A 13,606-nucleotide genomic window follows, 5' to 3' on the forward strand; every position below is an offset into this window, starting at 1 on the left:
CATGACAGACACAGGGATGGATGCACAGACTGAAATCATCTGAGGGCCACTTGCCCCCGGGGGATGGGTTCCCACGGTGCAGATGGCACTTGGGGACACAGAGCACCTTGCGTGGCCTAACTTCTCCCCATTCCCCGGCCAGCCCAGGATCCTTGTCCCCCCTGGTTGTTGCCATGTTCGGGGCCCGGATATGTCACAGAGCCCAAGCTGCAGGGAGGCGGCTGAGATGTCTCACTTCTGCATGTAAGTGAACAGTGGCCAGCAAGGTCAGACTAGTCGCCGACGGGCAAGGACCGTGGAACACTGACCCCGGGTGTCAGCTCCTTGAGCCTGGAAGGATGTGTGGCTCAGGGTGCTGGCCTGTGCACCACCTAGCCCGGGGACGCTGGGAACAAAGCAGCCACTGCTGCCTGCAGAGGAGGAGCGGGTGCAAAGCATGGTGCTCAGGGCACCAGGGCTAGGACAGCGTAGGATGACTAGGAGCTTTTGGACATGTGGGACGGGATGCACGCAGGCGGTGTGTTGCACGCGTGGAGGTATTTTCCACATGCCAGGGGAAGTTACTGGCATCGGTGCGCGCGCGCGAGTCAGGCTTGCTGAAATAACCCTGCAATCAGACAGTGCCCTGCAAGAGGGTGCATTCATTGAGAAACAATAGAATGTTCTGTGGGTACTTCCATCCCTTTCCAACTCGCTCAAAAACGATCTACTGAGAGAAGACAGCAGGAAGGACTAACACGGACTTCCACAGACCGAGCTAAGAACTTGACAGGAAAAACAAAAACAGTCTACGCACTGGACCTCATGCTAGTTCTCCCCCTGAAATCTTTTTCTCTTCTTGGGCCTCACTGTCCGATCAATGAGCTGCAGGTGATGAGTGATTTGTTCTCTCTCCCTCCTCACTCTGTGTCTGTTAAGTTTAGCAAGGACTTATTTAGCACCACAGCGTGAAAGTAAAAAGAAACATTTCCCTGCACAAAGTAGAAGCAAGACTCAAAGGGGAACTCAATGTCCATTATGCAAAAATAAGACTCCGCGCTGACTATTTATTCTCCATGTGCAGTATTCAAAAGAAATTGAGCTTCTTCACCAATCATCCCAAAACAGCTGCTGGAACCCTGATTCTCAAACCCACCTCCTGTGGAAATAGGGGACCCTATCTTCCTGTCTTCTCTTCTGCTTTTTTTGGGGGGCGGTGGGGAATGGTCGGTCGTGGGGCTTGAACTCAGGACCTGGGCGCTGTCCCTCAGCTCTTCAGCTCAAGGCAAGCACTCTACCACTTGAGCCACAGCACCACTTCTGGCTTTTTCTGCTTATGTGGTGCTGAGGAATCGAACCCAGGGCCTCCTGCATGCAAGGCAAGCGCTCTACCACTGAGCCACCTGCCCAGCCCCTCTTCTGCTTTTAAACAACTGTTTTTTCAAGACTGCATAGTATCTACTGATGAAATTCTGATCACTCTGGCCATAGGCCTGATTTCAGAGTCCCCTCAGCCCAGATCATAGGATAGGGGTGAGCAGTAGTCTCCCCCCCACCCCCACCCCCACCGGGCAGACACTGAGAAGCGGGGGATGGGAGGGGGAAACTCACGTGCCCATGCGCTCCTCATGCTTTTTACCGTCTTTGCCCCACACTTCAATGTCCAAAATGCCCATCCTGTCAGAGAAGTAGTGAAAGTCAAACTGTTCCTGCCACTGCGGGTTTGCATTCTTACACAGTGTCTAGAAAACATGCAGTCAGATCGTTTACTTTCTTCAGACGCCACTGGCGGCCACAGCAGCTACACAGCAACAGAAATCACTCTACCGGGCAGGAGGACCCCCGGGGCAAGGGGATGTCCCCCTTAAGTAAGGTGGGATGAATGAGACCTCAGTTAGCGGCCTCTCCCATCCAGCCAGGTATTGATGTCTTTCATTTATTTTCCTAAGACAGGCTTTCAGGATGGCTGGCCTCAAACGGTCAATCCTCAAGCCCCAGCCTTCTGAGGGCTAGGGATTACAGTGTGAGCCCCCACACCCAGCGAGACCCAGTAATTTACTGACCAAGTTCAAAAGAATACTGTAACAGCAATAACCATACACCTTGCATCTATCGAGACATGGATATGTGTGTATATATATTTACACACGCATGAATCTATCCATATTGATACCTATTTATCTATATAGATATGTCTCTATGCATCATCTATATAGATATATGTATGTAAATATATAGAGATACAGATAAGACAGTTTGTAACTGCTCTTTCTTAAGGAAGATAAACAAATTGCTTAATCAAATTCAAATAACATTCTTGTTGGCAAATACGCGGAGTGTTGACTTCAGAAATATATAAATTAACAGTTTGGGGGTCTTAATTAACATCTGTCAAATGCATTAAAGGAGAAAGCTATAACGTCTACATCACTGCCTATTTTTAAATCCAAAAGCAATGGAATCCAGACACTACAGTGGCTGGGGGGGGGGGGGGGGGAGGGGCGTAGAAATTCCACTGCAGCCGTATTTAAAAATGAACAGGAGTGATGTGAAATGTGAAAAATCCCATTAGACATGGCTTGCGTTTGCTTCACCGGCTGGCCGTGTTTTCGTTGATCTTTTATTGATAAAGATCCAGCTTGTGGCTCAAGAGTTAAAATATCCTTGTGAGCTTGAAGCATCCAGGATGAACGCTTAGCAACACAGACCTCACAGAAGTCACTTAAGCTAGTTTTCACATCGAGTTTAACGTATCAGATCACAGGATTGAAAAGCCAGCAAAGGAGAATTAAAAGCAACATTCTCCACAGAAGAACATACTAGGTTTCAGTTTATCTACCCTCCACCTTAGTCCAAACAGCCAAATAGTGTTTTTGCTGAATACAAGTTCCCATACATCCTTAGCCTGATGTTGGCTGGCTGCAGGAATTTCAGAGGAGATGTGTTCATGCCGCATGCATTCCCAGCAAGGGGGCCCCTACAAGAACCTTCTTAAACAAATAATCTGCACAGCTCAGGTGCAGTTCCCTTTCTTTCTCTTGTTTTAAAGACTTTTTTTTTTTTTTTTGTAAACTAGTTTTCAATGTGTCCCTCATTTCTCTATTCATCTTTTGGGTTGGAGGACAACATTTGTAACTTTGATTTGGGTTCGGAAAATACATCAGGACCAGCAACACCTCAAACCTCCCTAACTAACACTCAGAGTTGCCTGGATCATCTGCACTGGTCCCACGATGCAAGAAATCGTGAGCAGACATCTTTCCCCACCCACCCCCCAACCTAAATCTCTGTGGGTTTTAGCAAGTGACATAACTTCCAAATACTCTGGCTCTTTTAATTCATAAAACATAGGAAATATTCTTTGTCTGACAGTGATGCAAAACTAATGAAGATTGCTGTTTTGAAAGAAAATCACATCCCATCATTATGATTTAAAAAAGAAATGGAATTTGAATTGGCAGCATAAGATGTCTTACCTAGTTAAGGACATTTTAAATGGCTGTTATTCTTAATACCTGAGTTTATTTTTTTAAACAAATTGTTAACTATTTCTGCTAACTATTTTTGGTGTTGAGATTAGCAAGTAAGAGCCACAGGGTGGGGTTTACAGTTTTGAAAAGGTTTTCAATGATCTCCAATGTTCCCATTTAGATATCAAGCAGTATGCTATTTTACCCTTGTTGGATTTTGAGAAACATTTAAGAATCCTTTTTTCTGCATTCTGTGAAGTTTAACTTTGCTCATTTCCGAGATGGAAAAAATAATAATAGACCACGCATTTAACACTGGTTCCGTAAAACTTGCTCTGCCTCTGGGTGTCTTACAATCAATTCGCCTAAGCAGCCAAAGCAATCCTCGGATTAATTGAATGCATCCGACACAATCATCTATGTTTTCCAGGACGCTAGTTAATATGCTTCAGGAAAGCTAAAGGTTCCATTCTCATAAAATTTAGGATTTGGGGGGGGGGGGGTAATAAAACCATGTTTTACGACTTTTTTCTTTCCTTAATTCTGGAAATGTGTTCTTTCCCAGAAGTAGAGCTTACCTTGCTCTTATACCTCTGATCTCCCAGTCTGAACTGAACAAACACCTCAGTCATGTGTCCTCCTGAGAGATTCCTTCCTTCCAACAGAGTGATACTGAGGATCCCATTCCAGAGTTGGTTCTTTTTCAAGGACTCTGAGAGGCGCAGGTTGCGGATGAAAGAGGACTAAAGCAAGACAGAAGAGATGACAGGTGAGCTGGCCGCCCTCCTCCCGTGACCCTCCCTGAGCACAGGCATTCCTGTGCAACCCTAAAACCACTCCCTCGCTCAGTGGGAAGTTTGTGTTTCTCATTGGCTCTGCAAACTCGGGTCACCTCTGCAGGACCTGCTTCTCAGGTACTGAGCACTGAACAATACAACAGAGGCCTACTCCCACCCAGAGGGACTCTTCGCGAGTTCATCCCCCAAAGCGGGCCTTGGGCTGTTTTCTTCCTGGGAAGCAAAGGAAGGCCTTCTGGGAAATAGGGAGGGAAGAGCAAGGCGGTTGCTCTTCCATAAGTGCTCCTGGGGCAGTTAAGTCATCCCAAGGAGGACTTTATCCCCCACCCCTTATCTGATGAGTTTAAAAAAAAAATCTCGATTCCATAACGCGATTCACAAGGCCACATTCGCCTTGTAAAAAAAAAAAAATGTGCTCGCAAAATGAGCTCTGCGGTGGGACAAGATGGACGGAGGAGGAGCGGGAAGAGGGAAGTCTAAACATTCATCAGAACTTCTAGGACCCAGGAGCAATTCAGTCAGCTATTATTTACTTTTCGGAGTTATTAATCTACAGTCACTCAACTATGTGCATCGGTATGAGTGTTTGTAATTATATATATATGTATATATGCATCAATATGTATATTTGCCTATTTGTATACGTATACATTTATGTATTTACATATACATATTCACATATAAAGATATAGATGAGCTAAACACAATAGGCACAAGTAGGCGAGCACCTCCTATTGTTAAGGTGATGATAGCCAACTGTATTTTTAATCTTCCTTATGCAATATTTTATCTTCTTTTTTTGGCAGTACTTGGGTTTGAACTCAAGGCCTTGGGCTTGCTATCCAGGTGCTCTTGGGATGAGCCACACCTCGAGCCTCTGTAGTATTTGTAAGACACACCCAATGGTTGAAAGGATTATTAGAATAAATCTCTCTGTACTTATCAGACTCCCTATCTTACCAATCTTAGCTCTTCACTCTATTGTGTTAGCTGAAAGATCTAAAAGTAAAACTGGTTTTTGTTTTTATATAATCATCATACCCCAATCACACTCAACAACAACAACAAAAATTAATCGACTTCTTGAGTGCCACTAAATACTCTGGAGATACCCCCCCCCCGCCCCCCCCCCCCCCCCCCCCCCGCCAGTGACCTCAGTGATGTCTTTTCTTAGGTTTGGATTGAGCGAGAGTCCCTACCTGAGCCGCGAGCTGAGTTACCTGGCAGGATTCATTTCCATCCTCCATTCCATGAGTGGAATGGCGCAGGACAGACTTTTTTTTATTATTATTTATTATTGGAAGGAGAAATAAATGGACTGGAGAATATCAATGGCGTCAGGCGTCACAGTAAGGCCGTGAATTTCCAACACTAGATAGTCTATATATACTCTATCTTCCAAATCATTTACACATCCATTTGCTCAGACACCAGTTAGTCACAATTTATCACAACACCTGGTTCCGGGGGACTGTATTAATTACACACCCACTTACCTCATCCCCCCAATATCCTTCCTCCACTCTCTGCGGACGATTTGACAGTACCAGACCAGGCGGGTTGTTGATCATTTTATGAGATCCTTACTTTTCTGTGATTCATCATGAAAGCCTTTAATGAACTACATGTATGGAAACTACATATATGGTCCTAAACCTTTATCCACACTGCTTTCCTTGGGAAACAACTCTCTCTCCCTCTCTCCCTCTCTCTCTCTCTCTCTCTCCCTCTCTCCCTCTCTCTCTCTCACATACACACACACACACACACACACACTCACATGCAGAAAAAGGAACAGAATGAAACAAGAGGGAGGGAACACATTTAGAGGTTCCAAGACAGAACGCTGCATATAAATAGACAAAGAAGTAATTTAAAAAAGTGGTGGTGGGGGGGGGGAGTCTCCTCTAGTAAACATGAATAATGGTTTTTGAAAAAAATTAATTTTACCTTATTTCACTTTCTTAGGAGGCTGGGATAGAACCCATGACCTCACCCATGCTAGGCAAGCTCTCTACCACCGAGCTACCATCCCTATCCCTGACGAATAATGCTTTCTTAAAACTTATTTGCAAAAAATGTGTGGACAGGGGGAAAAATTATTTGCAGTTCGTCTCCAGGTAGAATATAATAAAAGTTTGTGAAATTTGTGGAGGGGAAGGGAAAAAAACAAATCATTTAAATAAGGATACAGGTGGACCCACTGCATCAATGATACGTACAAGTCTTTATGTCAAAAAATGAACTTTACAACTTTGGCAGGGGGGAGGGGGGATGAAGGGGGGGAGATGGGAAGGGAAAAATAATAATAATAAAAGTTTATGAAATGGTTAAAAAAAGCAACTTTTTGTATTTGCTGACAACAACACAATATCTGCATACACAGCCCACGCTTGAGCGCACAGGTCTGAAGCTCAGTAATGGAGAAGCAGGAGGTAAACTTCATACATTTTATAGCTGATCAAGGGCAAGGTCTGCAAAGTTCTACCTTCCAAACAAAAATGAGATTTTGATTCATATATCCTGTTGTGATTCCTTTTTCTTCTTCTTCTTAAAAGTTCGACTTGTCAACCCACAAGCTAAAGCACGACCTGTCCCACCGCCATGCTTCAAAGTTCCGACAGATAAAGCGTCCTCCCCAAACACTGCAACTATTTCAAAACCCTTTTCACAAAATAAAAAGGGGGGCGGGAGGGGGTGGATGTCCACAAAGGATCAAAGGGCACCCTACAGTCTGGCAATCGCCAAAGAAAAATGGGAGCGCTTCCATGAAATATTGGCCTAAAATAATTTTGTGGCTTGGTATGTCCTAATTTCAAATTGGATGTTTATCTTGGAAAGGCTTCTATCTAACTTGTCCATAAAACGGTCCCACTTAAGCTCCATGAGTTCTGTGGAGATGGAATCCAAAGCCGGTTATTAAGGGGGCCTGGAGATGGGTTCCATATGGCAGACCAGCATGGGAGGGCAGGGCGGAGGCCTGCATCGGGGGCTACTTGGCAGGGACGCCTGCTCTATCCGCGGACACTCGTTGCATTACACCCGAACATCTGGATTATTGCTTGTAATGTCCCTGGGAAATATCCACTTTCCATCAAAGCCTTTATCTATCTCTGTCGGACTTTGAACATTTTAGTATTTAGCGCAGTCGTGTTTGATCTGATGGACTTGCTTTCTTGCTATTCAAGTTGTTGGTGGTGATGGGTTTGGTTTTTTTTTTTTTTTTTTTTCCTGCCCTCCCTTTCTCAAAGGCAGGGTAAGAGAATGATCTATTATAGAGTTCACAGACAGAAAAAGACACGAGACATGCCTTCTATTTATCTCACCCTAAATAATAAAGCATGTATATAATACTACAAGTAGTAGTAGTACAATATTGATAATATGACTACTAAAATGGCTCCAAAATTGAAGTTCATCTGCCTGCCACATACTGTGGGTGTGTGGGTCTGTGTGTGCGTGCGCCTATGTGTGTGCTTTAAGGAAGTTCCTTAATTACTTGAATGTTTCAGTTCCACCCTCAAGAGGGGTAATGAGGCAAAGGAGTCGGAGGTTGGAGGTGGAGTTCAGACCTTCTATGCGCCTTTCTGTGGCAGAGTCAGGCTAACAACATCTATTTGTTCTTCAAACACTCTTCCTTTCCACCCCACGATAAATCAGCTCATCTGCACTCACTCAGTTAGCTGGAATAGCTCAGGCTTTCATGTCCCATGCCCTAGCCCATAAGTGAAATTTGTCATCTTAATGCAGCCCAGGGAGGAGATAGGCAAGAAAGAAAGGACCCAGCCCACCTGAACTGAAGGAAACACCAGCAGATGCAGCAGAGTCACCTGGGGCCTGACCCTAATTCCTCCACAGACAGAACAGATCAAATACAGCACATCAGGGTTTTTATATTATCCTCCTTCCCTCCCTTCTTCCCCCGCCCCCCAAGGATCAGCACCTTTTACTATTTCTATGTTGATTCATTCATCTGCTCTCTCTGCCTGGGACCCCAACCCTATCAGATCCACACCCATTCTTCTTGAAAGGACAGAACCATTTCCACGGAAGGCCGGTGCCGTGGTTATTCATTTGTGGAAGCCAAGGTATGATATTCAGCGGTTGGCCATACTGGTTACTGCAAAAGCGAGAGAGCCTGGGAAATAAGTATTTCTAGGACATGAGAAGGAAGGGGTAGTGGGAGAGCACACCATAGCACGTCCTCTGACTTCAAATGCAGGGGGGGGGGGGGGGCGCCCAGAGTCACCTCAGTCTCCACAGAAGGTTTTGATCCAGGAATAGACCTTCAAAGCCATGAGTTCGCCTCGATTCTGAGAGCCACACGGCTGTATTTTAAGGAGTTCCTTGGAGAGGACATGCTAAGGAGATCCCAGCATTGAGATCCCAGGACCCAGGGTCCTGGAGGCAGCTTCCACAGAAACCCAGGAAGTGAGGGCAACTCTCTGTCTGCTCTCTCTCCTGAGCCCGGGAAGCAGGGCAGAGAGGGGACAAGTCAAGCAAGATTATGAGAGGGGACAAGGAGTCAGAATCCAAACCAAGGTCACAGTGAGCCAGGTCGAGCTCCAGAACTGCCTGTGATGGCCAGCTCATCCAAGAGGCTCCAAAATGGAGAGGAGGAGGAGGGGAGGAGCCAAGGGGAGGAAAGATGAGAGCTGAGGGAAGGGGAGAGGAGAGCGAGGGAGGGACAGGGGACCGGGGACCGGGGGACAAAACCATGAATGATCTGCACATCCATGAAGTGCCAACTCGTGCACATAGACCCTTCCTATCACCCGGGTGACGGAAGTATAGAATCATGCTTCCCGTGCATTCTCTTTGGACTGGCATCGATCATTTCTTTGATGTTATGGTGACAAATCCGCAAAAAAAAAAAGAAAAAATTCATCAGCTTGGTAAGAAAAGCAATAGAGTGTACGATTCATCCATGCTGACCACTGTTCCCAACCCCACCCCCCAAAAAACATGATGGGGAAAACATCCATCTACTCAAAAAGTTTTACAAAATACTCCTTGCAAGGCCCTTTCAACACGTGAAATGGCTCTCTGTCACCGGCAGCTTTTGCAGGTGACACTAAGAAGGCCCACACTTGCAGGGACCCCGACTTCCAGACTAGATTCCCCTTGGCAGCTCTTTTATATCATCTGAAGAAAATCCTGCAAGCACGGATGCTACAGCCACGCAGACCCCTTTTGCCTAAGGATCATCAAACATCAGCCTCCTCAGATTTACCACATATGGATGGAAGGTAAGATGTGTCTGTGTAGATGAAAACTATCACAGGTCCAAAACAAGAAAGAAAATAAAAGAGGAAGAATTTCTACAAACAAGATCATGATTTATTTTTTTTTAAGCTATTTTACCTAGAATCTTTTTGCAATTAAAAAAGCATATTGTCTCTCGAGTTTCCCACCTAAAAATTTGTAAAACAACCGAATGAAGAGAACAAAAAGATTAAGTAAATAGATGAGGTCTATAAATACCCAAAGAGCTCTCAGAGTTGAAAAATCATTCTCCGTTCTTACCTACTGTTACAAAATAAATTAATAAAAGGTGTTTAAGTCCACAAGCTTATCTCTTTGTCCTAATCTATAGGAAGCTCTTATCATCCAATATTTCTTGATTGTGTGCATGAGCATGTGCACGCATATGTGCACACACTGTCCTGGCAGTCTGTATGTCAGATCTAGTCTTTTCTACTTTTTTTCTGTCTTGGCTTTGACTTACAATGCAAAAGAGTCTAGACCCAGGATGACGCTAACTTTGGTTCTTACAAGCCCCACCAACCTGCAAGGCCAGGGGAAAGGGTCCCCCCTGCACCTACAAATATCTCTGTCTCTTTACTTCTCATCTCTCTTATCAGTCTGTCAGTTCAGACTACACTCCAGGGGGGGATCTCTGAGCAAGTCTAAGTCTCACATCACTCAGAGGGGCGATCGGATGAACGGCTGAAGAAGAGTGTGTCTAGTCCAAAAGGTTCAGATAGATTTCTGGCCAGACAAGAGATGGACTACAGGCTCCTTTCAGAGAGAAGGGAAAACCGAAAAGGTCATTCTACCCGCATTAAAGTTAGATGGATGGAGACAGATGATGACAGATAGATGATAGATGGTAGATAATAGACAGAGAATAGATAGATGATAGATACACAGATAGATAAATAGATGACAGATATATAATAGATATAGATATAGATATAGACAGATAGCAGATATATAATAGATAGCAGCTGCTGGATGATAATAGATAAGAGATGGTAGATTATCAGATAAAGTGATTAATTGGTAGATAATAGGCGCCAGATTATCAGATAGATTAATTGATTTGTAGGTAGATAGCAGACAGATAATAGATATTAGATGATAGAGATCAATGCTAGATAATAGATAGCAGATAGGTAGGGAGATATGATGAAGATGATAGATAATAGCAGATAGATAGATAGATAGATACATAGATAGATAGATATGAAACCTGCTGGTCAAGGGAGCTAGAAAATGCAGCCCTGATGGGCTGGGAAGGTGGCTCAGTGGTAGAGTGCTTGCACCTCATGCATGAGGCTCTGGGTTCGATTCCTCAGCACCACATAAACAGAAAAAGCCAGAAGTGGTGCTGTGGCTCAAGTAGTAGAGCACTGGCCTTGAGCTGAAGAGCTGAGGGACAGTGCCCAGGCCTAGACTTCAAGCCCCACAACTGACAAAAATAAAATAAAATAAAAATTAAAGAAAATGCAGCCTGCAGACATGAGCTTCTGCAGTAACAGACAATGGAATAAGAGAACAGGAAGCCAAATAGTCTAAAAGAATTGGCACCATCCATTAATTCCACCCTAAATAATAAAGTTATACACTCGGGAATGTCCTCTCTTAGAGAGAGGACATATAAATGCATGAACCAGTGGGCTGAAAAAAAGGGGGGGGGGGCTATGTCAAACTGTGTACTTCATCTCTGTAAGGGATGGAAATCTCTATCTAAAAAAATCATTGTGTTCAGACATAGCTCTGCTATAGACCAAGAGACGGAGTGTGTGTGTGTGTGTGTGTGTGTGTGTGTGTGTGTGTGTGTGTGTGTGTGTGTGTGTGTGTGTGTGTGTGTGTGTGTGTGTGTGTGTGTGTGTGTGTGTGTGTGTGTGTGTGTGTGTGTGTGTGTGTGTGTGCGCGCGCGTGCTAAGTTTCTGAGTCCAGTCAGTGAATTCTGTTTCAGTGATTTCTTCCTTCCCTTCTCCTCTCATGCTGCTTGAAAGAAGGGGCAGCTGACAGAAAACCTACCAGAAATCCATAAAGGAATTACATGGCAATCCAGGTCCTATTGAATCAAACCGCTAATTACTTCTTTAAATGCTCATTTCAAAAGGTTTTTGCATGGAATGCATACCTATTTTAGAAGGAGATATATATATATATATATATGGATATATATATATATATATATATATGTATGTATGTATATATATTTACTATCAAAAGCTAAGGGCAAAACAGTAAGGATATGGTTTGGAAGAAGTTTAAACACACACACACACACACACACACACACACACACACAATCTATACCACGCAGGTACATTTGATCCAAAAATTAGGAAATTAGAGGAAGAGACACAATTGTCTAAATGAAGATATTACAAGAAACAGATTGAGGTGGGCATGTTAATGATACTTTACAGGCTGTACACCATATTAGAACATGAAGTTTTTCATACATGTCAAGACATTACCCACTATGAACTATAATACGTGAAGCCTAAAAGAAAATGATACTTCTAGCATAAACATGTCATCAGGTAAGCTAGCCAGTATACACAGAGTTAACGACAATGTCTCTAATAGCGTCTGTGTGTCTATTTTCATAAGACAAATCAGCAATTCCTCCACATCTCTGTTTCAAACTGCACACTCTCAGAAGCAGAAACTCTGGACAGAGTTCCTAAGTGTTCCCCAGGGTATACCTTACATGTTTCAAAGAACTTGAGTAGCTGTCAATGAATTCTTATCATTCATAAGTTTACTAAATATAGAGTAGTCGGTGACATTAATAATACCTTTAAACCCCTGTACGCAGAAGTCAAAAGTTCAGAAATCAGTATGACTTGGGATAAAAAGGGAAAGGAAGAGGGAGAAGGAGAGAGAAAGGGGAGAGGAAGAGAGGGGGAGAGAAAGAAAGAGTAAGAGAGAGGAATACAGCTCAGTTTCAAGACATACACATATATACATATCCATACACACACACACATATTGCTCTCTAGATCCTCCATTCCCTTCTATATTTCTGAAAGGGAAAGAAGGGGGGAGAGAGGGAGAGAGAGAAAAGAGAGAGAGGAATACAGCTCAGTTTTAAGACACTGTGCGCGCACACACGCACACACACACACACGGCTCTCTAGATCCTCTGTTCCCTTCCATATTTTTGATATCTTTCTCCAAGCCGTCAACATTTTTTTCCCCATCCCTCCTCACTCCTTTGGCCATTCTTCCATAACCTCTCCGGTCCTCCCTAGACTCCAATATTCCCCAAGCTCGCAATTTTTCTCTCCAGTCTTTTATGTTCTTCCACACACCAGAGCTCCCTAACTAAAGCTGGTTATTGATGTACAGTACCAATGTTTTAGTGCACTAGCAGAATCAATAAAGGAGGAAATACTGCTTTGTCAGGTTTCACCAAAGCATTCTGGGAAGGTTTACTGCCCTGGGTGGTTGCAGACTGGAAAGGGGCAGGCCGGCGCTGGACCTCGTTCGCCGTGAGACACGGGCCTCTTCCACCCTCTAGTGACTGCCCAGGAGTAAGACAGAGCTGGAGGAGCTTTGAGACAGGGCACACACAACCACTTAGGCGCTCTCAGGTTTATTTCTAACAAACTGGCAGGGTAGCAACTTCCCTTGGTCACAGGTACTTGGAAGTGTTCAAATGCAAAGCGTGGCTGTATTTCAGTTACGTGGGAGAAAGGTTTCTCCTTCTACCTCCCAAACCAAAAGGGATCCTAACCCAGCCTTGTTTCTCCTTCTCCTATCTTCACACCTTCTTCCTCTCCTGCTTGCTCTCCCTCAAACACACACACATACACACACGTGTACACACACACACACTTTGATCTGAAGGTATCCTAATTGTAAACTAGTTATTTTATAGAGGAGGCATTCTGTTAGAAGTTAAAGATCTCACCACATGTGCACATCTATAAGTACAACTTGATTATGAGAAAAGCCTCTGCCTGTCACACACACACACACACACACACACACACACACACACACACACACACACACACACACACACACACACACACACACACACACACCACCACCACCACCACCACCACCACCACCACCACCACCACCACCACCACCACCACCACCACCACC

General features: G+C 44.3%; 1 protein-coding gene across 2 annotated transcripts in view; it reads right to left on the minus strand.

Moving 5' to 3' along the window:
- Window positions 1–13,606, minus strand: part of Mctp2 (multiple C2 and transmembrane domain containing 2) — a 136,378-nt gene that overhangs the window by 78,109 nt on the left and 44,663 nt on the right. Inside the window, exons 9-10 of one of the 2 annotated variants that reach the window (XM_042698563.1) lie at window positions 4,028–4,192; window positions 1,591–1,721 (exon numbers count right to left, since the gene is read on the minus strand). In XM_042698563.1, coding sequence (XP_042554497.1) covers window positions 1,591–1,721; window positions 4,028–4,192 — 296 coding nt within the window. Of the gene's footprint in view, window positions 1–1,590; window positions 1,722–4,027; window positions 4,193–13,606 lie in introns of those variants that run through there. The other variant, XM_042698564.1, reaches the window with a different exon arrangement.

Source organism: Dipodomys spectabilis, unplaced genomic scaffold (genome assembly GCF_019054845.1).
Source record: "Dipodomys spectabilis isolate Male_0828 unplaced genomic scaffold, ASM1905484v1 ptg000233l, whole genome shotgun sequence".
NCBI classification, from domain to species: domain Eukaryota; kingdom Metazoa; phylum Chordata; class Mammalia; order Rodentia; family Heteromyidae; genus Dipodomys; species Dipodomys spectabilis.